This window comes from Strigops habroptila, chromosome 10, assembly GCF_004027225.2.
Source record: "Strigops habroptila isolate Jane chromosome 10, bStrHab1.2.pri, whole genome shotgun sequence".
Classification (NCBI taxonomy): Eukaryota; Metazoa; Chordata; class Aves; order Psittaciformes; family Psittacidae; genus Strigops; species Strigops habroptila.
Window position 1 is genome coordinate 5260125 of NC_046359.1, and position 26309 is coordinate 5286433.

The window sequence follows — 26309 nt, forward strand, 5'->3', positions numbered from 1 at the left end:
CTGGGGATACAATTGGAAAGAAACCATCCCAGCCATCCAACCAAAGATGTGAGCAGCAGCAGTTACGTTGTAAGGTTTCACATGGCATTTTCCATCAAAACCCCTTTAGAGCGTGCTTTACTTCCACGTCAGCAAGAACAGCCGCCTTGATCTGTTGTGATAAGGGTGCCTTACCTGATGTGGATTCCTTGCATGCGTGGCTGGAGGAGATGGATGGTGTACTGGGAACGGGGCTCTCCTCCCTCCCCTCGTACAGGACCGTATGGAGGTGCCGCTGTGTTTGAAATGCCACACTCCGCCTCAAAGCAAACGGGCGAGGTGCATCCCGGACGGGTACGTGGTGGGTTTTCCTTCCTGGTGACTGGCACACGTTGGTCCCTCACCAGTCCCTCGTTGGGGCATCAACCGGATCACGGAGGCTCGGCACAACTGTGCCCCGATGGGAAATCCGTGTTTACCCACCGGGCGCGGTTCTGCCACGGAGGAGCACAATCAGTGCCTGAAGCCTGGCGGCGGCGGGGGCTCTGCCGCGGCCCCGGCGCAGCCCCGACCCCTCTGCTGTCCCTGCCGCCGGCCGCCGGGCTCCATCCGGGTCGGGGCTGCGGGAGGGGGGGCGCCCGCCGCGCAAGGCAGGCCGGGAGCTGCCCATATCCGGGAAGCCCTCCGCCGCGGAGACACCGACAAAATGGCGGCGCCGAACTGAGAGGCCCGTGGCGGCGGCGGCGGGCGCTGGCGGAGGGACTGAGGAGCCGCTGCCGGCATCGCGGAGGGCCGCGGCGGTCGTCGCCGCGCGGGCGGGGCCGAGCTCTGTGCGCCCACGCCCGGGCCCGGGGCGCTGCCGCCGCCACCTTCTCGCCGCAGGTAGGTCCGTTGAGCCGCGGTGGCCGAGGAGGGGCGGCGGCGGCGGCGGGTCTGGGCAACGGCCGCGGGTGGGGGGCGAGAGGCCGAGCGCGGCCGCAGCGCGGGGCCGATAGCGAGCCCGCTCCGGCACGGCCGACCGGGGCGCGCCGGGCCCTTCTCGCCCTGCCGGGAGCGGCCGGGACGTTGCGGGCTCCGGTTCCCCCGCTGGGGGTTGGTGTCTCGGGAGGCGGCTTCTCGTTCGCTGGGGGTCAGCTCCTCGGGACGGGCGCCGCTGCCGGGCGAGTATCCCGCCGGCCCTGCGGTGGTGCTGGGCCCCGCCGGCGCGGACGGGGAGGAGAGGGCCGGCGGTACTGGAGCCCAGCGCCGCTGCACAAGACCGCCCTCGGGTCACGGGCTGGGGCTGGCCGGGCGGCGAAACGCGGTGTCCCGGTGCAGGGGGATGGAGCCCGGGTACTCGTGGTTGTTGTGCGCCTGGCGCTGCAGCACTGCCGGGCCAGGGGGCCTTGACGCGCTGCGGTGCTGCAGGAGTCCCCGCGGTACCTGTCTGTGCCAGCGCAGCGCTCGGTTTGGTGCTCGGTGTCTGTCCTGCCGTAGCCACAGAGAGCAGGCGCTCGAAACCTGCTGCTGCTGCGGGTAACTGGGAATGCGTTTGTCCGTAAGAAGAGCTGTGTCCTGCTGAGGGAGATAGCAGAGTGTAAGAATGGAAACAAGCGGAGCAGACACACAGTGTTCCCAGTGTTCAGCTAGCCTCTGGTCATTTCCAGCTCAGCCTGCCCTGACTGTGTGTGGTTGTGTTTATTTACTGTTTTCAGGGTCCAGTTTTCTCCTCATCCGATGGAAACTTTTAGCATCGGAAATTCATCCTTTGGCAAATTGCTTTACGGCTCAATGACCTGTTATCTGAAGAACAGCTTCCTTTTGTTGGTTTGAACCAAGCCCCTACAGACTTGGTTTCATGTCTCCCAAATTCTTTATTGTTTCATCCCCCCCAGCAATAAAGCACTGTGATTATGTATAAAATAAGTTATTACAATAGTAGATGAAAGATGGAACCAAAATAGGTTAATGTGTGGCATTAACTCATGTTGGAAACATGAGTATTTAAAAGTGTGTTCAAAACTTTTGTAGATGAGAAATGTTACCGATCCATTATAAAGCTGTGTATTATTTTGTGCAGTAAAAAACTGGACGATGTTGACAGTTGCATGCAACAATTCTGAGTTTTCATTCTAATGCCATTTTTTAAGTCAAATCTTTCATGATTATACTGTAAAAATAAAAGTTTTGGGGTTTTTTTCCTTACAGTTTGACCTTAGAGGAAATTATCCCATATTTTGAAAAGAACTGAAAAATTATTACTTTTTTTTTTAATTCCTTTGGGGAAATGTAGAACTTCATCAGCAGAAACAGCTGCATTAACAAACAGATCTATCACAATTAATGATACGAAACTGCAAGGGGGAAGAGATGTCAGTTCTCTTTGATACAGTTTCTGGTTGCTGGTTAAGAGGTACAGAAGTGAAATGGATTTCTTCCTGAGCAGTCAAAACTTTCTTGCTTTAGAAGGTGTGTGAATATTTGTAAGAGGAGGTGGCTTCTGAATTTTGGGGTTTACATATAAAGCAAGGTAAACTGTAGTAATACTTGCTTTTTTGTACTTCATTTAATGGGAGCACCTATTCAGTTGGGTTTCTGAGCAATTAGGACTGTAGTTTTGCATACCCATCAAACTGCTGTTACCCATCATTGCTGCCAACAGAAATAACCCACCAAGAAAAAGTTGTCATTTTCATCTGGGTAAGTCCCTTAGCTTGGTTTGTTCTGTGTGGCCTTACAAACACTTATGCTGGCATTGGTAAGTGGTGGGAGATAAGTGGGCTGGCTGGTTCACACTGGTAAAGCTCTGCTTCTGCTAAAAATTTATGTGAAAGTGCAGCTGTGTTTTCCAAGACTGGAAATATCCTGTTATGCTGCGGTTGCCAGCAAAATAATAGCTATGAAACACTTAGAGTATCCCTGTCTTAAAGTTCTCTTTTCTCGCTTTAGAAAGAAATATGATTCTCTCAGCTTTGCATCTAAAGAAATGGGAGCACAAGCTGATTGTTCCCCCCCCCCGCATTAGACTCTGTGTCTCCTCATTTATGGTTTAAGTGTCCTGTTTATTTAACCTGGATTTCTCTCAGGGGTGTTAGATTTGTTTATCTCAGCTACCCGTGGTATAACCATGAAGTGAACATTGAAATACCAGATGAAGTTATGGTGAAATACATGGGTGCAAAACAACTGTTTTCTCCTGAATTCCAGGCCTTTGGAACTTGTTGTAGGGACATTGGAATTTGTGTAGGGACATTTTTTTTCTTCTCTCATTGGTATGTGTGTGGCACAAGATCAATACCAACTGTTTTATCTAGATTGATAATGGAGAGCTAGGCATTACTCTTGATTTTGACTGAATTTGAACAAGTAATCTGAATTACTAAGCCTTGGTGTCCTGTGTTTTGGGATGAGTTTATGCTAGAGGTTTCACTTTTCTGGAGGTAGCAATTCTTTTGTTATTAACATAGATCCTCGCACTTGGATATCCAACACGTGTGTTTTGAAGCAGGTCTCTTGGAAAGAAAAGGAATATCCATAGCAAAACTATGTAGTAAATGTAGTTACTTGGAAAAGGTGTTTTTGACAGAGTATTTCAATGCGGTCTTAAATATGGCCTGTTTTGAAAGTGGCCAAAATTAAATTACATTTTAATTGCTCTCATGCTGTACTTCCTGCTGAATCCAGATTTCTTAATGCTTTGAGCAAAACTTCACTGTTTGTTATTAAAATTCACTTACATGTCTGATGTTTTTTCCTTATTCCGTGAGCACTGAAGAATTGTGTGCTACCAGGCTGCAGGAAAAAACTGAAATGTACTTTGGTAGTTATATTAATTTAAGGTTTCAAACCATCACAGGGCAAAGAAAGCACTTAGGATTTAGACAGTTCCATTAGAGGAATTATGTTATTTCTGAAGTGGATTTCCAAGGGGAAGGGGACTAAGTGGGCGTCTCTCCTTCGTGTTTCATTTTGCAGTCCTTATTTATGTATTACATCAAGCTTTCAGGTTTTATTAATTTATGGTAGCATGTGTACTTAATTCACACAATTTGCGTATGTATTAGACGTATGTAGTTCTTTTTCGTATTAACGTCTCATGTTATTCTTCCTCAATCAACTGAATCATTAATTGGTTTATGACAGTGCAAATATTGTAGCAGTAAAAGCTGCATGAAGAAAGAATGACTTCTGTGTAGGCTGTGTAGAACTTAGACACCTGTTTAATTTGAGAAACAATTATTTACATGCTGCATCTTTGAGACAAAAGATGCAGACATCTGAATCATCAAAAATAATCCTTCAGAAAACTAGGAATGCAAATTTTTAACACTGAGAAACAGAAACAGGAAATTAAAACGTTTCAATATTGCTGTTGTTAGACATTGCATTATAGTAAAAGAACAGCGTTAGTTGAGCTTTACTATTCATCTAGTTGCTTGCGAAGAGGAGACAGTGCTGAAATACAGCATTTTTGTATCTTGTGCTATGTTAGTAACTGATGTTCCTCTGTGTGTAGAGACTGCAAAAGTTCTATTTGTGATACTCTGAAGAGGCAAATGCTCTGTACCTTCCTGAGTGCTCCGCCTTAGTTGCTGTGTCCTTTGCCTCACCACCCGCACCACTCGCGAGTGCACCGCACAAATGCAGACTCAAGTTCTCTGCAGACACAGGGTTCTTTCCCTGATGAGTCAGCGCCTTCAAAGCGCAAACGCTTTTTATTTGGTTTTGGCAGAAAGTTCTGTTTCCCTTACCAAATGTCACAGCTATGCTCTCGGTGAATTTGATGCTTGAGTTGTTAAACAGTTTTACAGTGAGAGTTTGATTAAATTTTCTTTGTTTTCTTTCTCCCTGCTCTCACCTTCCCTTTTGTAAAATAATTGAAAAAATTATTTAACTATTGGTGAAGACTGATTCAAGGAGACTTGGGCTAAGAGTCTGTGAAAGCTTAGAAAGCCCTTAACAGGTTTAAATGGCACCTGGAACAAGAAATCATAAAGTTGCATGGGGTGAGCTAGGCAAGTGTTTACTTTTTACATACGTGACTGCTGCAGAATGGATAAAATCATGGTGATTATGTACTCTCACTGATGTACTTTGTTCTTCTCGCTTCCATCTATTTGAGGAGCTTGGTAATCGGGATTGCTGGAACAACTGGGATATTCAGTCCATGTCCCAGCGAACTGGGTAGTGGAGTTGGCACCTTCAGCTTATAGGAGTGTTGGTGGAGAGAATGTGGGTGATGAACGGAGGCAGCACCCAGCAGAGGGGGAAGGCAAAGAACCTGTGATGGGGTGGCACACGCAGCCGTTCATACCTGCTCTTGAAAGCCCTGTCCTCCACACCGAGTTCCTCTTCCCTCTGTCCACGGCCTTTGCAATTCGGGACCATTTGGACTTGAGGCACCTAAACCATGTTTTATTAATGCACTGTTTGAAGCCTGTCATGGTGTAACTGTAAAGGCTGTGCTGCATGTGAACATTTCACTGCCACCAATGCTACATTGTGAGCTTTGTCATGCTGTATGTGTAACGGGATTGTTTCGTTTTGTTAACAGGATAGCAGTTTTGGGTTGTGACGAACTTCAGCACTACAGGAACCATGGTTTCACAGTGAAGAGCCACTGCTTTCCCCAGTTCTGAAGCTACCAGCCAGCCTTCCTTGAATTTTGGTGTGTGCGAGTCCTTGGTGGAGGCTGCATATATACATGTTTTCATGAAGAGAAGTGAGAAGCCAGAAGGTTATAGACAAATGAGGCCTAAGACTTTTCCTGCCAGTAACTATACTGGCAGCAGCCAGCAGATGCTACAGGAAATACGAGAGAGCCTCAGGAATTTACCTAAACCCTCAGATGCTGCTAAAGCTGATCACAGCATGGGCAAAATGTTATCTGAAGATCCGAGACAAGGCAGAAATCCCCCCAAATTTGTAACATACCATAAAGTTTTACAGGAGATCAGAAACTCGCTTCTGCCTTTTGCAAATGAAACAACCTCAGCTGTCAAAGGAACGTCAGAGGTTAATCGACAAATGCTGCAAGACTTACAAGCTGCTGGCTTTGATGAGGTGAAATGTTTTATTTTCAAGATTTGGTGTGCTGCTAACTATACACCATTAGTTAAGGTTGGAGGGGGTGTTGATCATGGAATGTTTGAACAGCATATGATAAGCAAAATAGGTTCTTCAAAACCTGGTAGGTTTCTAATTAGGACATGTAACTGGCAATAGTAGGGGATGAAGCAGAGGAATAGAAGGATTTAGGCTTGGCTTTTTTTTTCTTTTAAGCATCTTGTGCAGTTTGTTCTTATGTCTTAGGAGTCAGTTGTCTTATATAATTTTAGGCAGAGAGAACTGGGCTCTGTAGAATGGATTTTGCCTCTGATATTGAATGGGATTTTGGATTATGCTCAGTTAAAATATGTTGATAAAACATGGCCATTCTGAATTGATAGGCAGTACCATGTATTTCAGAAATCAATTTTAATGAGATTTTTACATCTTGTGACTAATAGAAACTCAAACTTTGCGGAGAAAGAAATTTGGCTGTCCTTCTCTTATGCAATTTGTCCAACAGAGAGAAAATAACAAGGTACCTGACAAAACTAGTTGTCGGGTGTCTTCTCTGTGGTATGTTCTCAAGACAAAAATGTCAAGTCTCTTGAAAATCTTGGATGTAGATAATTAATCTGCTGTTATTTTCATTATAATAACAGGGAACTAAATAATTGTTCAATTTATTTGTTTAAATTTTTGACTCAAAATATTTCCATTGATTTCAATAAGTGAAAGGAGTCTGAAATACGGTTTCCAGGAATAAAAAATGAGTACACTTGTAGCTCCTGTGTTATTACTGGGACTTGCATGTCAAAGTAAATTACACCTGCTTTCGTGCCTTCTCTGTAAAACCTGAGTACAAAAGCAGGTTTAAAAAGAAGCTGGCAAACCACTCATCTTTCCAAAGGAAGAAGGCACAGTACCACAGCAGGGATTGCCTTTACAGGAGAGCACTGCTTGCAGCAGTGACCAGCTCACGAGTTCTGCTGCCTGTGATGCTGTGGTATTTATAGAGGGATCCACTTCCTATCAAGAGTGACCTCCAAAACTATCAACTGGCTTTTCCTCAAGAACGTCCCAGTGTCAGGTGCTGATAGTGGTTTCTCATGTTCCTTTTGCTTTCTCAGATACACAGGCCAGGCTGTGTTCTAGTAAGAATAGAAGGATTTTTTTAATGATAAGTTATTTTGGAGTACCTTGCTCCTGCTCTGTGGTTTATGCTGAGGTTGTTTTCTTTTTTCCTTTCATTTCTTAAGTAGGTCAGTTCTCAGATCTGTTTTTACAGATAGAACCTTCAGTCAGCTTTGCAAACTAAAGAATGGTATGTGGCTGGCTAACAAACTAGAAAGGTATCTTGGTGTTTTTGTTTGATCCTTTGTATCTTGAAGCCTTTCGCTTTGTTCTTGGATACAACTGAAAATCCCCAGGACACTTGTGATTCTATGGACCGTGTTTCAGGCACAGTGCCAGTGTAAGCCGTTTCTGCCATGTGTTAACACACACTTGTGTTGCCACAATAGTCCATATGGCCCTGGCCCGTGTACGCCACCGGGAACAGATAGAGCTGAAGTAAGAAAGCATTTTTCTTGGTGGGGGGTATTTGAGACAGCAAGTAGGGATGAAATGGGAATGTATTTTGAGCAGAGATTGTTCTATGGACTGGGGTGTGCTGGCCAGCTGTGAGCAGCTGGTCTGGGCTGTTTCTGACTTCCACTGGGCATGTTTGTGATTTAGCAGATCACATGTAGAACTTCTTCATTTTGTGATGTCAGGTGCATTACTGGCTTTCTGTAGAGTCTAACCTCCCCAATATGTCTGTGGTGGAGGCCATGTGTAACTGCTAGGTACCAAGTCTGTTTTTTGGTTTCATTTACTCTGATTTTGAGCTATCTGTATTAGCAGTGTTTCCTCATCTCAGCTTTTAAAGCGATTTCATTCAGGTCTTGAAAGTGGGTTTAAAGTAAAAATACAGATTTGTCTCTTTGCCATTATTGTGGAGTCACTGCTTGGTGACTCAGTCACCACTTAAAGTTTTGAAACATAATTTATTTTGTACCTTTTTTAAAATATATTGAATGTCACAAATGTTCTGTTTTTTCCCTGCACCCCTCAAGTAGTAGGTAGTATTCAGTGTTAAAGCTGAACAGATAGATAGATACCTGTCAGTATCAGGTATATACATATAGTGTGTCTATAGATAGTTACATATATATGTGTATAGTCATTATGAGAGAATGCAGTTCATTGGGTTTGGGGGTGTTTTTTTGTGTTTTTTTTTTGTTTTTAAAACCATCCTTAATAGCTTACAGGAAATCTTTCTCACTTATTAGGATTCAGGTTCAGTCCTCATATGTTCTGTGTAAGGTGATACTCTTGGAGGCATTGAATACTTCATGTCTCAGAGGTGACCATGTTTTTTGTTCTTCAGCTGGAGAGGAGAGAGATCCTTTGGCTCTTAATCATATCCTCTGGTTAGTGGAGAGGGAACTAAATTTAATCTCCTAAAATAGCGCTGGTTCTGTACTTTGAAGTTCTGTGTGTTTTTATGGCCTGGTGATTTTGGTTTCTACCTTGTAGAATTACTTGGCTAAAAAAAACCCAGTAAATTTGGGGTTGAAACTGATTAAAAGGAGAATTCAAGTCAATAGGTAGAAATGAATGATGGGTCCCATAAAAGTATATCCAAATTGGAAATTAAATACTCTGAACACCTTAACCTCTTTGCACAATGATCAAGTAGTATGCTGGTGCTGAAAACATACTACTTTGCAACGCATCAGTCTTGCCTACAACAGTAGAAGTGTTGTAGTCATAACTATGTCGGGAAGGAGCTGTAAGATCAAAAGTTGCACCTGCTTTTTCAGCAATGTCATCTGGTCTGTAAAGATTGTGACAACCTTAAGACTTTCTGTTTGTTTGTTTTAATGTTAAAATCCTTCTTTAAGTTTCTGCTTTGTTCATTGAACTTGTTGTTTCTGAAGGCTGTATGTAATTTTGTGGTTTTGTAGTGTTAAAAATGTGCATAGGCATGGTGAAATTGTAAATGTGGGTTTGAGTTTGAAATCAATAGTGAGTGAGCCCGCTTTGATGTCCCGTTGATTTTAGTTGGAGTTGAATGCTGTCATATGTAGGTAACCTGTTCAAACGTAGTGTGAACTGAAATGATTGCTTCCAAATGACAAAGTACATCCATAACAAATCACTACGGACAGTGTGTTTAATTATAAGAAGTCATACTGTGGATTTGTTTCAGACTTGTTGAGTCAGTTGCAATGATCCTGTTCAATGTAAGTGGGAGAGCAGTGCCTGTCTTCCATCCATCTCTGGAATTTTGCTGCTTGACCTTCATCTCATTCAAGTCAGTGGAAAAACCACTGGTGCATAATACATTTTCCCTTGACAGAGATGGGATTGGCCATCAGATCTAAACTTGCATTTGGAGCTCTAAGAACACACAACCACAAAAATAACAATTTCTGCCAATAAGGCTGTCTTCATCAGGAAGAATTCTTAGGGAGAAACTAATGGGTATTTGTTGACGAAAGTCATGCTGAGTTGAAGGAAGATGAGCTAAACCCAACGTTCTGAATTTCACATTAGGGTATCTTCATAGAATACCTTAGGTTGGAAGGGAGCTCTGGTCATCATGTGGCTAGTTGGTACCTGGGTAGTGTGTATGGGTAATAAATACTGATATAAGCAAACTGTACAAATAACAAGGTGACAGGATTTACGTCACACTACACCACTTCAACAAGTTAACTTTGTCCCTGAAGATCCAGACTATGTTAGTGCTTTGGAGGATCTGTTGTGGAGAAAGCATTTTAAAAGTATTTTTAAATTGATTGAGAGAAATTGATTGAGAGAAATCAGTTATGTACTTGTTAAAATTACTGGAGGGTATTTGGCCAAATAACCACAATTTTTGGTATTTTTGCCATTTTTTTGTAAGTTATCTTTTGCGTATAATTTTGCCTTTAGGATATGGTTATACAAGCTCTTAGACAAACTAACAACCGTAGTATAGAAGCTGCCATCGAATTTATAAGTAAAATGAGCTACCAGGATCCTCGTCGGGAGCAGATGGTTGCAGCAGCAGCAAGGCCTGTGAATGCAGGGATGAAACCACCAGGTAGGTGTATCCATAGTGACTCACTGAGCATATTCTTATAGGTGAAATGTATAAAACATCAAATTCCTCCTTCATGTGCTCACAATGGAACAGGGGAGATTTGAGATACAGTTCTTTTGCTTTTAAAAATAGCATGTCAAGTATATAGTATAATTCTTCTGAAAGATAGGTACATTTGATGTTTCTTAAACAATTCTTATAACTGAGTTTAGTACTGTATGTAAGTATTTAATATCAGGAATGGCATTCAGATCTCGTTTTAGTCATTTCTGTCCCTCACTGGTGTGATGCCTATGTTTTGTTCTCAGTGTCAGGCGCCATTTAGAAGTCAGTGGTGAGCACTGAATTCTTCCTTTTTGTCTCTCTTTTCACACACGCTGCCATACAGCAGCACTATGTATGTGTATTTTTATGTCTATATAGTGTGTTTATGTATCATATGGCTGCAGTGTTTGTATTATAGCATGTCCTGTTTCAAAATCCCCCCCTCTGCTTAATTTTCTGTTTGGTTCCGGATCTTGTTTGTATGTTTTTTAAGGCAGACTTCATGTTTTCGTAGATGTTAGGGGACAGACTATAGTAGCAACAGAGTCAAAACATTACCACTTGCTATTATTGCTCTCTTAACATATGCAAGCACATTTTTAACACATCTTGGTGCTTTTCTTTTTGAACAGGCTTTAGTAGCGTACACCTAAGTAACTTTCAAATGCAGCAGAAATACTGAACTTTATTCAAATAAAACTTGAGTGCTGAGCTGCTAGCACTGTAACATGACATTTTAAATTGGCCATATAGGTATGAGGAAGAATTGGTATCAAGAGTAGCCTAGTACAGCACTATTTTCATTTAGACTGTGAAGCAGACTTGGTCGGTGCCTGTATGAAGCTTCTAGCTAAATGCCACCATTTAGCCATGAATTTCATTGTTTCTTGTGAAGATAGTTATTAACACGTTCTTTAACTGAAGACACGGTGACTTTCAGCAGTTACACTACTTATGTGTTTACAAGTATCTCAGTAATAGTGTAAAAAGCACAGTAAGTCTGCATGTGCTATCAGTTCCTTCTGTATTATTTTGTTTATATGATGCAAAATAGCATTTATGAAGTAAATATATTGTAGAGTTCAGTTTTGCTTTAATGCAGTTTGAATTCTTGCCTCTCTGCAACACTTTTACTCATAAAAACGTAACTTTTAAAGTATCAAATTTCACATGCAAGGAATAAACCAAGTTTGGATGAACTGTATGCATACAAGAGTGTAAGCAGGCTTTCTGATTGTACAACATTCAGTTAAATTTTAGTTTAAAAACACTTAAATGTTTTGTAAGTGTTAAACTGGAAGGAATAGCGATGTGACTAAACGTATTTTTTTCCATGCTACTGCTTTATTTAATTTGTAGTGAGCATCTCTTGAGAGTTGCTTGTGTGCATGATTAGTGTGCCTAATAATAGAGGCATACATAGTGTGCCTAATAATTGTGCATATTCCCATCTTTTTTTCAATTAAAAATTGAGTGCATCTGCAATCGAGGCAAAATGCATCTTCAGGAAAGTAATTTCTAAAAACTCGGATAGTAGAGTTTTATTGCGTTCTTTGCTCTTACACTGTATACTGAGTGTATTACCATAGCTTGGTGTGTACTGATAGATGGAATTTTTTCTTGTGAAGTACAGTGGATTGTGCTATGTCGGAGAATTCCCATCCTATTTCTGTAGTAATTAATGCTAATTATAATATGCTTTTGAATAATAAAATATTCAAAGCAGTACATAGAAAGTATTTCTAGTAATATAAATGCTGTGTTTTCTTCTTGTAAAAGGAGGGACTGTACAGCAGTCAGTTAACCGCAAGCAGAGCTGGAAGGGTTCTAAGGAGTCCTTGGTTCCTCAGCGGCATGGGCCTTCCCTGGGAGATGGTGTAGTTTATCGCTCGGAAAGCCCCAGCTCTCAGCCTGATGTGGGAAGGCCGTTATCTGGATCTGGCATTGCAGCATTTGCTCAGGCTCATCCTGGCAATGGACAAAGAGTGAACCCCCCGCCCCTACCACAGATAAGGAGCGTCACTCCTCCTCCTCCACCTCCTCGAGGACAGACACCCCCTCCAAGGGGAACGACTCCTCCACCTCCTTCCTGGGAACCAAACTCTCAAACAAAGCGTTATTCTGGAAACATGGAGTATGTGATCTCCCGTATTTCTCCGGTGCCACCAGGAGCGTGGCAGGATGGTTACCCACCTCCACCTATGAATCCTCCACCCATAAATTCTTCCACGCAGGGTCAGAGAGGCATGAGCACTGTCCCCATTGGCAGGCAACCAATAATCATGCAGAGTTCTGCCAACAGCAAATTTAGTTTTCCCTCAGGAAGAGCTGGAATGCAAAATGGCAATTGTCAGGCCGAGTTCATAGTTCACCCAAATGTGGTGTCTGGGAACTCGGTGAGTCGCCAGCCACCCCCATACTCCATGAATCCAACCAACAGGCAAAGTCCCACAGCACTACAGATGCAGGCAGGGGGATCTGCTCCTCCTCCGGCATACACCAACGGGAATCTTCCTCAGGCAATGATGGTGCCAAATAGGAACAGTCACAACATGGAACTTTACAATACAACTGTAGCTGGAATACCTGCGTCTTGGTCACAGCCTTCCCCTGTGCAGCCACAGTCATCGCCTGGCAATGGGCATGACATGCCTGCGTGGCAGCCCAATGTTCCCGTACGGTCAAATTCTTTCAACAACCATCATGGCAATAGGCAGAGTCACTCCGGCAGCTCTCAGCCTTCAGCTACCACAGTAACAGCTATAACACCAGCTCCCATTCAGCCACCAGTAAAAAGTATGCGTGTGTTAAAACCTGAGCTCCAGACTGCCCTAGCGCCCAGTCACCCTTCCTGGATGCCACAGCCAGTGCAAACCGTTCAGACCATTCCCTTCTCTGAGAGCCCATCTACAAACATGGCGGTTATGGCTCCTGTTGGGGAAGCTCCAAATTACCAGGGTCCTCCCCCACCTTACCCAAAACACTTGTTACACCAGAATCCCTCTGTCAATCTGTATGAGGCAGGACCCAAGCTCAACAAGGAGGAGCCACCTATTTTATCCAGGGAGGATGAGAATGAAAAGAATTACGAATGTGTTGACTCAACAGATAAAGAAAAGAAACAAATTACAACATCACCTGTTCCTGTTAGAAAAAACAAGAAAGATGAAGAAAGAAGAGAGTCCCGCATTCAAAGCTATTCCCCTCAGGCCTTTAAGTTCTTCATGGAGCAGCACGTGGAGAATATACTGAAGTCGCATCAACAGCGTTTGCATCGGAAAAAACAACTAGAGAATGAGATGATGCGGGTAAACTCTTTCTTCTTTCTAAACCTATGACTAGAACTGTTCCCGTATTAAGAAGCGTGTCTTAATTGTAGGATGCTTAAATAGTGCAGATAAATAGGACATTGTGGTATATCATGCTATAAAAATCTGTTGTTAGTTTTTGTGTTTGAGATGTTGCAAGTTCTTAGTTGCTTTGCTTACGTACTTCATTGTCTTCCTAGAAATTAATTCAAGTAAAATCTTTGCGTGCCTAAATGCAGTTCCTCTGGCTTATGTCCGCTAAGGCAGCAGAAGCAAAATCATTGTTGCATGAACAGAGATTTAACTACATGGCTCCTAGTCATGGGTTCTAATTAATCTTGGGGTTTGGGTGAATTATATACAATATTTTAACGATTTTAAATTTTTTAATTTTATTTTAAAGACAAACACTGCAGGTACAAGCAAAGCAGGGACAAGTGGTAGGCTGGTTAATGCATTTATATAGTCTCCCAAACAGTGATACCTTTATGTTCTGCAGCTTGTTTCCAGTAGTGACAAAGGGTTTCTTAAGTTTAAATTAAAAGATAAATAAATAAATCTATATTTAAAAGTTAGATTTTTAGAATGAAAGAGACATGGTACCTTTTGCCTTCAGCTCCAGACTGTTAAACGATCTCTTTAAACGATAGGTAATTGAATGGGATAATAAAACCCAGATATCAATAAAAACATGTAAAATCAATTTCTTTGTGCCAATATGAAGTCAGTGGTATATTTCTGGGATTTCAGTGTTGTTTTAAACCAAATCCAAAGGGTAAAAAGTGGAGCTGATATATACATGTCATTTCAGAAGAGGAAATAGCGAGAAGCAGTGCAGTTAAGATTTGCAGAAATGGAAATTTGAGATGTATTACTTATGTATATTTCTTAACAATTACAGTTGCAGGTTTGACATGTATGATGTACCTTTGAATTTGTTCTGTAAAAGAATGCATTTGGCTTATGCCGCTTTCTTGTAATGCTGTTTTTTTAAATCCGTATTTTCTTACTCTTTGAAAATTCTTACTGTAAGTTGTAGTATTTTTTGAAGTGTTTGCTTAATCACCAGTATGTAAATGTTAGCAAGATTTCTTCCTGGAACTCTTTCTAGATCTTTATTCTTAGTCTTCTCTCTTTCCTTTTCACTTCCACTAACAGCTGATTTAAACTGTTAAGGTGTGGGAAGCTTTCCTGAACTCTGTAGCCTCCATCCCTGTGTAGACAAGTAAGATTCTGGAGCAACAGTCTTTATTAAGAATAGCATGATCCCTTTTTAGAGGGCTTTGCATGCAATCCTGCATCAAAATTAAGCATGAATTTATTTTGACTATTTTTGAATATTTAAATGTAAGATTATAATTAATGTTGATTTGCAAACTTCACTTTCCCTTCTTACTGTGTTGTGTTCCCTAGTATCTCAAGCATAAGTATTACTTGTATGAAAGCACTGATGCAACTTTCCTTGATATTTTTGTTGTGCATTTAAAGCACTCTAGTAAATGTTTTGTCTTATATAAAATGCAGTTTTTGATATTTATACTAGATTTAAAGCTGGGATGTTTAATTACAGGATGAAGGGTGGAAAATGGGATATAATGCTGCAGCAGACCTCTCCTTTTTGACTAGAGTATAGGAGAGGAATCCCACAACAGTGGGTCCCACTACAGAAATACCTACCCTCACAGGGTGGCGTATTTCTAGTATATGTGACATTTTTCTATGCTATCGGGTTTCCTAAAGAATAGAGTGGAGCTGTCTCAGGAATATTTATTCACATTTAGATGTGTGAATTTGGCCAAGAATTATGCTAGACGTTTTTGCTGCAAAGACAAACTAAAAGTAATGATTTAAGACACAGCAAGATGAGAAACGAGCAGAACAAGAGTGAATTGTGTGATATAGAGCAATTCAGGAAGCTCTTGTGTCTGGCCTTGACTAGAAATAATGGGACATGTATGTGCATGAGCACTTGTGAGCTGACAAAAGTTGGTTAATTTTTGGTAAATGCTCTAGTTGAGGAGAGTTGTAGGGAAAAATCAGCAATGCAGAGAGTGATCAGTTTGCGATTGGCATTTGTTTTAGTGGATGGCATAGGAAAAAGTGCAGATGCCTGGTTCTAACTATCCTAACCACTGCCTGTGTGATGCAGACAAAACATTTTGTCTGAAATTTGAAACATCCTTCCCCATTTAAATCTTACTGAATTGATATTCCTCGTGAAGTTTGTTTGGGTAGACAAGTATTTTGTATGCATTTTTCCTAATTGCATCTCCTTTGGATCCATTTTTGTTATGATGCCTGTAAGAAATTTACTGTGTTCTAACACCATTTTCTTTAATACGTGATATACAGTATTCCTAAAAGCATTTTTAAGACACTGAATGATATCTAGTTGATCTTCTATCTTGCTGTTTTTCTCAGTCACATCTATTATACTTTGCTTCAAATTATGTTCTAAGGCAAAGTAGAAGTCATCTATTAACATGAGGTTCTACAGGCCAAGACTAGTGGTTACCTAATCCTGGTGACAGTCCTGAGTACTGTTACGCAGACAATATCTTAAACAGTTGAAGCTTTAAGGAGATAGAAGCAGCAAGATTTGGTATTAAGAATCGGTAAGATGTGACGATAAGAAATTGAAAACTTCAAAGTTGTGATGTTTGCAGGGGTTCATTTTGGCCATGTTCAGTTTTATGATCAGAATGGCCAGGAAAAAATAAGGGAATTGAATTGAACTTGGAAATCATTGCTGTAGGATGGTAATTTCAAGCCAGGTTGGCAGATAAAATAATTGAGATGCTAGAAAAAGGGAACGTGTAAGATTTTGAAAATGCTGACAGAAAACAAAAGACGGAATGAACATCAAACTGTGCGGGGGTAGCATCACAGTGAAAAGAATATAAAAACTGAAGAAAGATTCTGTTCACATTAAAACCAAAAAGAAGAGATAATTGGATTCCAGGGCCTGAAATGTGTCAAGAAAAATGGCACTGGAGTTGAATGGCACTTTAAAGTAACTGAAACCAGCAAAAATACACTAGGAAAAAGCCAGGCTGGAATACAAGGGGAATGCCCAGTGTGTTTCTTGTAGATAAGGGTTTCCACGCTGTCGGTGATGAGTTATGTGTGGCCTGTGAGTGTTTCAGCTGTCAGAATGTTAGTGGTATCGGACAGAACACCAGGGATGTTCATTCAAGATAGGGAGGGGTATATACACAGGTAGGAGCCAAGAATTGATACCACGGGGAGTAGTGAGATGCTTCAAAGAAACTACTCTGCTCAACTGGTTGGTATGCAGAGTGGAGACAGGTAGAGAGTGACTGAAGTCCTGTTAGAAAGAGGTGGGTTATGTGAAAAGATCAGGTCTAGGCTTGTGGCAGAGACACATGCTTGGTGTGGGCAGGCAGTAGGAAACCGTGCCAGGTAGATCTGGTTGATGTAGCTACGCAGGGAAGCGTGAGAGGGAGAGAGTTGGATGCTCCCTCCTGCGCTGAAATTCCACTGACTGAGCAGAAGTTTAATGACTTCTGCTGTAGCTAGAGAGTGGAAGCCTTTCCCACAGCAGCTCCTTAAGTAGCCCTCTTACTGCTTCTAGGCTTGGCTTGGCTTCCTTTAGCTCCACAGAGAGAATCGGGGAGGCAGTTGATGCACACTGTTACTCAGATAAGTATTACTTGCAGCAGTTTTTATCAGTAGTTTGTAAGTTACCCTTTCTCACCTTAAGAACGTATTCCCAAGAACCTTCTGGTGCATGGCACCTCATGCATTTTGGTGTTGAAAGCGATCCTTTTGTTTTTTTTTCATCACTCCTACATGTGTTCCCAGAATATTAATGTGTACATTAAACCAGAGCAAAACCCCTTTAAGTATTATTTTCCATGCTGCATATAAGTATTCAGTTTGCTTTGCCTAAGCCTTGTAAATATAAGAAGATCACCAAGAATTAAGAGTACTGTTCACTCTTCAGATTTAATTCTGTTTGCTGCACAGGTTGGATTGTCACCAGAAGCCCGAGATCAAATGAGGAAAATGTTGTGCCAGAAAGAGTCGAATTATATTCGGCTAAGAAGAGCTAAAATGGACAAGTCGATGTTTGTAAAAATTAAAACCCTGGGAGTTGGTGCATTTGGAGAAGTTTGCTTAGCAAGAAAAGTGGATACTAATGCATTGTATGCAACCAAAACACTGAGGAAAAAAGACGTCTTGCTTAGAAATCAAGTCGCTCATGTGAAAGCTGAGCGGGATATCCTTGCAGAAGCTGATAATGAATGGGTGGTTCGCCTGTACTATTCATTCCAAGATAAGGACAATTTGTACTTTGTAATGGACTACATTCCAGGAGGAGATATGATGAGTCTTCTAATTAGAATGGGTGTATTTCCAGAAAATCTGGCACGGTTCTACACAGCAGAACTGACCTGTGCAGTTGAAAGTGTTCATAAAATGGGCTTCATCCACAGAGATATTAAACCTGATAATATCTTGATAGACCGCGATGGTCATATTAAATTGACTGACTTCGGGCTCTGTACAGGTTTTCGATGGACCCACGATTCAAAATACTACCAAAGTGGTAAGAGAAATATAAAAGGCTTCTTTGTTATTTCTTTGACATGTCATTCTTCGCAAGGAATTAAATAATAAATGAGTAGAAAGAAGACCGTGCTGTTTTATTTCAGAATAATAATGCATCTAACGATATGCCTGCACACCACTCAGACTGTAGAAAGCAACGTTTAGTATGGGAGAGACTGTAAGTGTGAGCATTGATTCCTTAAGGAAGAAGGATTGAGCTGTGCTGCTGTAAATTTGTCCCATTAGTGTCTTCTGCAATTTGGAAAGAGAAGATCCCAGCAGTAGCAAGATAATTACGTAGACAACAGTCCTTACTCCTGACATTACATTTACATTACTATAATTACATTTAAAACTATCTTAAAGATAGTTAAAAAAAACCCAACTTGCCCCAAGTTCTGAGTGTCTCATGTGCTTTTAGCGTAACCCGTCGATTTCTGAGACAGGTTTAAGAAGGCTTATAGAAATCCTACTTGATTACTTAGAACATCAACTAAAAGAAAGAGCAAAAAAAATTGCACAGTTCCAAGAGTGTTAAAATAGAAATTTTGTAATAAGCTATTTTTAATTTCCAAAAATGAAACCATACCATCAAAAACAATTTTTTAATTACTTTCGACTTGTTTTTATCAAAATATCTTGTATCTTAGGCCAGACTTACACAGTCTCTGGAGAGAAGTTGAAGATTTAAAATCCAATTTTCTTTTTTGATGCTTTAAATATTGGGGGGGTTCTGTTTACAGAACAATATACACCCTGTACCCCCAGTGTGATTATGTTAAGGAAAAACTAAGAAAAGATTAAACTTGACACTTTCTCATAGTTATGTAAAAAAAATAACTGAAAAAACCCCACTGTTCTCAGAAGTTAGTAGTTTATATCATAAGCAAAAAGTCAAAATCTTGCTGTTGATGACCATTTCAACTCTGAGATTGATTGTTGAAACTGAAGCTGATTCTATCTTAAAACAAGAAGTGTTAACAGATCAAGAAAATTTCATCCTAGATAAGAACTAATCTTCCTCAATCTTATCATCTTTCTCACTCGATTATAGGTGATCATGCACGTCAAGACAGTATGGATTTCAGCAGTGAATGGGGTGACCCAGCAAACTGCAGGTGTGGAGATCGGCTGAAGCCACTTGAACGCAGGGCTGCACGTCAGCATCAGCGCTGTCTGGCCCATTCCCTTGTTGGCACACCCAATTATATTGCACCAGAAGTGTTATTGCGAACAGGTAATGCGTTTCTGTACTGTAATCTCACTGCAGAGTGACTGATTCTCAGGCAGCTTGCTTCACCTTCCTGACACTGCCACTTCTGCCAAGCGTATAATATTTTGACTAACAGTTAATAGTTGTTAATATGGGAATCTTAAGTGTTGAATAGAATTCTGTTGTGAACCCTTTTTATTCTCAGAAATACAAGATTAAAATTATACTAAGGCTTTGACTACCTTGTTTTGACTTCATTTCAGGGTACACACAGTTGTGCGACTGGTGGAGTGTTGGAGTAATTCTCTTTGAAATGCTGGTGGGGCAGCCTCCGTTCCTGGCACAAACACCACTGGAAACACAAATGAAGGTATTTTAAAAGCCTGCTATTAACAGTCTGAAAAAGTAGGCTTGAAACTTACCTAGTCTTTCTAATTTGTAATGGGGTCAAAGGTGATTTTTGAGAGTGCTAGTCTATCCAAGCATGCTATAAAATACCAAGATTTTAAACTTCACATTACTGTGATGGTGCACTTAATTTGTAAAGGGACTTCAAGGATCACGTTCACATCTTTTATCTGGTCTTAAGTGAGCATGCCAACTAAAAATCACATTTCAGATGTCAGCCATTCCCTCTCACTTCTTGAACCTGTTCCAGTTGTTACTTCCACTTTTTTTCCTCCTCTTCCAGCATCTGAGCGTTCTTCCCATCCCTTGGCTTCCATGCCTGCTTACCTGCAGATTTCCTTTGGTGATGTACCTGCAGGTGCTCAGCATGCAGAGGTGGAGGAGCAGCAGATAACTGTGGCTGCTCAGGGTCATGGGCAGCTGGGAGCCATTGGTTTGTTCCTTCCTGAGCCCCAGCTGTTTCACAGAAACCACCAGGGCAATCTTCTGCAGGTGCCACTTTTGCAAAAGTGCATTCAGCTTGCAAGATAGTAGTTGGCTCCAATGTAGTGCAGGATTGGATTTTGTTATTCTAACTTTAAATCCGTTAATCTTTGCAGTGCATCAAATAAATCATCATTCATTTGCCTCACCTTTTTAAGATTGTAAGCCATGTGCCTGATAGGGGGTTCCAGGTGCTGGATTTCATGGTACCTTTCTTGGTTTATAGTAGGGGTATTCCATGCCAGACTCTAGATTTAGAATGTGAATAAACTTTACCTGGATTTTGCCAGATTTCCAGGCAAAATATTCATTGTGTTTTTGAAGGAGTAGCTTCATGTTTTCCCCTCTCTAATGTGAATATGTATTGAATGATTGCTTTGTGCCTGTTGGAGGTATTTTTGTTTTGCTGTTTTAATTTTCACTGTGTTTTTTCTTTCTTGTGAAATCGTATATAGAGTAACACCTCTTTTTTGCTTTAAAGGTTATCAACTGGCAAACTGCGCTTCATATTCCACCTCAAGCTAAATTGACTCCAGAGGCCTCCGACCTTATCATTAAACTCTGCCGAGGGCCAGAAGATCGCTTAGGCAAAAATGGTGCAGATGAAATAAAAGCTCATCCATTTTTTAAAACAATTGATTTTTCAAGCGATCTACGGCGGCAGTCTGCTTTCTACATTCCCAAAATTGCCCATCCTACAGACACATCCAACTTTGATCCAGTTGATCCAGATAAATTGTGGAGTGATGATGATAAGGAAGGGAACAGAAACGATACACTTAATGGATGGTACAAAAATGGAAAGCATCCTGAGCATGCTTTCTATGAGTTCACCTTCCGAAGGTTTTTTGATGACAATGGCTACCCATACAACAATCCAAAGCCCATTGAGTACGAGTATGGTAGTTCCCAAAACTCGGAACAGCAGTCAGATGATGATGATGACGACGAACAGGCAGGTAGAGGAGTTCAGAATCGTGACCTGGTTTATGTTTAGTAGAGGAATAAAGATTAAAAACTAAATAAACTTATTTTGCAGCTGAAGCTTTTGAAAAGGCTCTTCTCTTAAGAGAATTAAGAAAAGATTGCTACAGTAAATACATGCACGCTTTTTATTTTTAAAACACTAAGGAAATTGTCTTCTCCTTCCCTCTCTGTACATTTTGTTTCCCCAGAATACAGGGAAATCCTTCTCAAATATTAATTTATTCCAGCATTATTAATTCTTTAATTTAGAAGAGAGAGATTTGATGTTAGGTGGAGAAAAAAAAATAAATCACTTGAATTTTATTATTGGTTCTCTGTACTCTAAGTACTCAAAATAGGAAATAGGGATCAAGATTTTTTTTCCCTGAAGATGATGCCTGTTATCTATTTGTACATATACTGAATAATTTTAGAAAACAAATCTCTGCTTCAGAATTTTTAATGACAGTTTTTCCTTGCATTGACCAAATATAAAACCTGCTTTATGCTTAATAGAGCTCTCTCATACATTTCCGAAGAGAAAAAAGAAAAAGGCTGCTGTACCTCACTTCTCACTGTATTTAGCCTGATAATTCGCAGTGTTGGAAAAACTGAGCCATCTCTCTGGTGAAATGTTTCCAGCTGCTGTGGTAGTGGTATAGTTCTCAGCTTTGGAACAAGAAAGTATCAGTCTTTGCTATAGTGTGATTGTAAAGTGATAAAGAATTAGAAGTAGTATTTTATTAAATAGTAATTGAATTTTACATTAGTAATGCTGTAGCATGTGCCTGGTACTCCTAAAGCAGAAGGACTGCTCACTCGGGAGCAACTTGATTGTATCCTGTCATCAGTTCTCCTATCATTATGAGAGGAAAAGAAACTTTAGCAAAAACAGTTTTTGAAATGTAGTTTGGTTTCCTGACTACAACCAAACTGTAAAGTGTGTACAGTTCTGCTTTAGTTGACATTTCTAGTTTGAAAAAGAAATTCTAGAATAATTTCTTTATTACATGTTTGAGATAGTAATGGAGAAAAGATGATAAATTATGGCTTTTGAGACTGTTGTTGTGGAGAGCAGTTTCACTGGCTTCAATAGTTTTCCTCCTAGTTACGCAGACAGTGAGGAGAAATGTCATGCACCAGTCCATCTGAGCCATCACTACGATTTCAGTGGTCCATCTTTCACAGTCCAGTTCATAACAGAATTAGGAACTGCACCGCTGTGTCTGCTGCCTTCTGCATTACTGTTTTCATAATTTCCCTCAGCAGGTGAGCAGACATCCCCTTGGGTCTCATGGTGGGAGGGTACTGAGCCTGCTGAGGTTGCTGGGACCAGGGAGGGGGACAACCCTCTAAGCAGCTTCCCTGGGACAAGACCACGAGCTACAAGTGAGAGGCAGGAAGAATTACGGGGTTTACCTCTCCTTCTCTCTCCCCTCCTTTCTCCTGAAGCTAACACAGTGGTAAAGAAAATGCACTATTTTTAGTAAACTTCATGTCTTTTATAACATTGCCTCCTCCTTGGAATTGAGTTCCAATGGATAGTCTAATAATGTGCCTGTAAGCATTACTGCTTTCTTGAATTATTTGTGCCATTGCACTGGCATTGTGACTGTCTAAACATCATGAAATTGGTGTTCATAGCTGTTCTTGCAGCAAACGCCAGTTACCAGTTTACTTTTCTCACCAAGCTGGTTTAAGAAATTCTGGTGCGCTTCAGGCCATTTCTTCCCTTTCTGTGCGTGTCTCTGTGCCAGTGCAACTGTCTGTAGTTCTGTGCAAAATACTGGATCAGTGAAAAAACCGCTTGGTGTTTAGTGTTCGGAGGTGTCTTGTAAGTGTATTCATCTGAGTGAGCCAGTTTCCAGTGTGGTCCAAAAAGTTATAACTGAGGAAGGAGTAAACTGCAGAAAAGGCAGTTTGGCAGCGGGGAAATGTCTTAAACGGACTCGGTCACAGGAGAAAACATTTGTGGAAGTTCATCCCTCTGCTGTGAAGTCCTTATCATGGTTAGAAGATGGTTTTCTTTTCTCAAGCAGGTAGTTAGTTACTTTCTGTAATGAAAATGGGTTTGTATCTTAATAAAATTCATGTTCTGTCTGCCTGTTCCACAGTTGTTGAAATAGAATAGCTTTTAAGATTCATTTCATTTAGCCTAAATAGTATAAAATGGCTGCAGTGTGTAACTACTCCATTTTATATATTATGTAAAAAAAGATTGTTTCCCATGTAAATAAACTTTAAAGATTATCCTCCTTCATACTAAGTATCCCAGTAAAACTGGTCTATTTGTCTTGGAGTAAAGTATAATATATTACTGGTTAAAGTAATTTAATCAAGCCTGCTTTACCATTTGTGAAGTGTGCAGAGAAAATAATGTCAATTCTTCATTAAATTGACTGTTAAAATTGCCGTTTTATCTGAGCATATTTCTCCTCTGCCTGCATTGTATTATGGTATATCCTGTTTTACACTATAACTGGTCTTTAGCCAATGTGTTGAAAACAAAAAAAGGGTCCTGTAAAGGCATCACTGCAGTTCCATAAAAGCAAAACTGTTTGCTTTTTTTAAGGACACGTGCAAGTACTGAAATATTAAATATTCTGCAATTTTTAAAGAAATACAGGGAGACCTCTCACCTGTAGAATTTGGTAGGTGCTTCTGGCATTTTCTGTTACCTTGTGTTAGAAGTCGTAGTATACCTTGTTTGAATTTTGCCACCTATATGCTGCAATATTGTATATTTTCTTGCAGAAATGTAGTGTGTGACAGTCCAAGTTCTCTGAGAAAGTTAGTTCTACATAAATGTTGTCACAACTGTCCAACATGCTCTGCCTGACCCATGTTTTGAAACTTCTCGTTTCATACGTAGATTCAGAGTCTGTTGAGATTCTTCATAGCTGCTGCTTAAAACATGGGTGTTTCACTGGTGACCTATGATGGGGATTGGTTTGTACAGGCAGGTGAGCAAAGAGGCTCTTAACCAGCAGCTGTGGAATTCTGCAGTAAGTTTTAGTTCAGGTTACTTTCACTTTGTATAGCATGAAAGCAAATTTCTTTTATGTGCCCTTGTATACATATTAATTGTATTTATAAAGTATTCTATAATCCTGTAACTGTACTGTAAATACTACTTGATACTCAGTGGCATTCTATCGTAGGGCAGGCCCTCTTGCTGTGTCTTTTCTATCCTCGATTTGTAATAGAATCTATAGGATATATGGCTAGAAAGTCTCTTTGAGACTGATGTTATCTTCTGCTGTTGCAAAGCTGTGAGTGGAAATGATTTATTTAGACTCCTTTTAGTAGTATTCAGCTAACAGGCAGTGCAGTGGGTGGGTTCTTAGACGATGCTGCTGCCACCCAAGATACTATTAGGCTTTGGTTTCAGGTGTCTTTGGTGTTTCAGATCAGACCTTAAAATCTGTTTGCTTTAATTCAACCAAAGCAAAAAGATGATAAATTGGGTCAGTGTTGTAGTAAAATGTTTGAATGCCTTAAGATGCTCTTGATAAAGGCACTATTCAAGTTTACTGATTTATATATATCTATATAAATATATATAGATATATTCCATGTGTGTATATGTATATATAATGTCTTTTTTGTATTATAAATATCCTTCTGACTATCGGTTCTTTTGGATTCTCCAATTAAATACATAGACCATCGCACTACTCTGCTTAAGCAAATTCATTTATTACACGCCTACTTAGTAAACTTAACATTATGTTGCATTATCTCACAGCCATAGCAAGTTACTCACCGATCTTTTGAGTATTTCTGTACTTGTCTCTGTCATGACACGGGCATCCTCCTTTTGCCAGGTCTCTGCGTACCTGTAGTGCAACTACACATGTGGTATGTGATCTCTAAATGCCCCCTGCTATGTCTGGGTTTCATGGGGTTAAGTAGTGGTAGTGGCTGAGACCATCATCCTTGAGCCCCTTGATGTTCCTATGAAAAGAACATGCATCTTTTATGCTGACTTTTCTAGTAGGTACCCCAGAGCGTCATCCCGTTCGTGCAGGAGCACCAGATTGCCTCTGTCTGCAGCCAGCAGAGCAGGCTTCCTTGCCTCTGCTGGCTGAACTGTTAGCACAGCATGCATATTTGACTGAGGGCATATGTGTGAGTGGATGGTTAAATTGACACTTACTTAAAAGTTACTTCAGAATAAGGGAGAGAATTCCAGCACTTGTGACCAGCCTGACTGAATTATCAGCTACTGGTAATCAGTGACATTCCTGAGTTTTAGAAACTGTTTGTTTTCTCAGAATCAGTTTCTGTAGCATAACACCTGCTGGGGTGATAAAAAATTACAATTGATCTTTATAAGAAATGAAAATCAAATCCTTATTTTGGCTAATCAAATACCAAATGTAAACACAAGTTGCCCAAGTGTGTTTATTTTTCTTCTTCACATCCCTCTCCCCAAGTCCCTTTTATGCTGCAACAGCTTTACTGGTAACAAAAAAATTGCATATGTTTAATAGCAGAAATGTTGTCGTACTTGGCTGTCATCTCATGTCTGTAACCTGTTCTCAAAAGTATACATTCTGATATTGAAGAATTCAGTTTATTAGTGCTCTTTCCCTGTCGTCTGCTGCCTCTTTCATCAAAATAATTAAATCTTTGTAGTTTATTATGCATACATCATATATCATGAAGCCATTCCTTGAGAAATATGACAACATATAACAACTTTTATGTTATTAGGAGGGAAAACAGTCTTTGAGAAAGTCCACTTTAAGTGCACACGTCAGAGTGCTGGTGCAGAAACCAATGTCTTATTGCAGACACTCTCTTATATCCTGGTTCTTATACCTTTGGTTTGAGGGGAGTGAGTGGAACTGTGGCACCATTTTTCATTCATTAGCCACCTACAGCTGGAAAGAGGGTAATCTCTCTAGCTCTCATCAACCAAGTGATGTGATACAGTAATGCTTAGAATTGCAGAAACTCATCAACAGCTTGCTTTATCTTATAGCTAAAGTAATGTAGGAATGGTTGTTTTAAATCCAGGCACTCCTTAAAGGAATAGACTGAAATTGCTAATTTAATGATGATAAGCAGGTAAAAGTAGAAGAGCGGAAGGGGAGGAATGGAGGTGATAAACTTAACTAAAAAACTACATCATGCTGCAGGTCTTCTGAGTTCACTGTAATGG

General features: G+C 40.7%; 1 protein-coding gene across 2 annotated transcripts; it reads left to right on the forward strand.

Annotated features, from left to right (window-relative positions):
- The first annotated feature begins 590 nt into the window (after positions 1-590).
- On the forward strand, positions 591-24344 carry LATS1 (large tumor suppressor kinase 1). Of its 2 annotated transcripts, XR_003993573.1 has the most exons (9): positions 591-861; positions 5513-6021; positions 9991-10141; positions 11966-13494; positions 14653-14719; positions 17485-18067; positions 19124-19306; positions 19546-19652; positions 20655-24326. XR_003993573.1 is itself a non-coding variant. In XM_030500015.1 (8 exons), the coding sequence occupies exons 2-8, from the start codon at positions 5671-5673 to the stop codon at positions 21168-21170; spliced, it is 3420 nt and encodes a 1139-aa protein (XP_030355875.1). In that variant the 5' UTR covers positions 591-861; positions 5513-5670; the 3' UTR covers positions 21171-24344. The 2 variants fall into 2 exon arrangements, 1 of the variants encoding a protein (XP_030355875.1); XM_030500015.1 differs by lacking the exon at positions 14653-14719 and having other exon boundaries at positions 20655-24344.
- The last annotated feature ends 1965 nt before the right edge of the window (positions 24345-26309 follow it).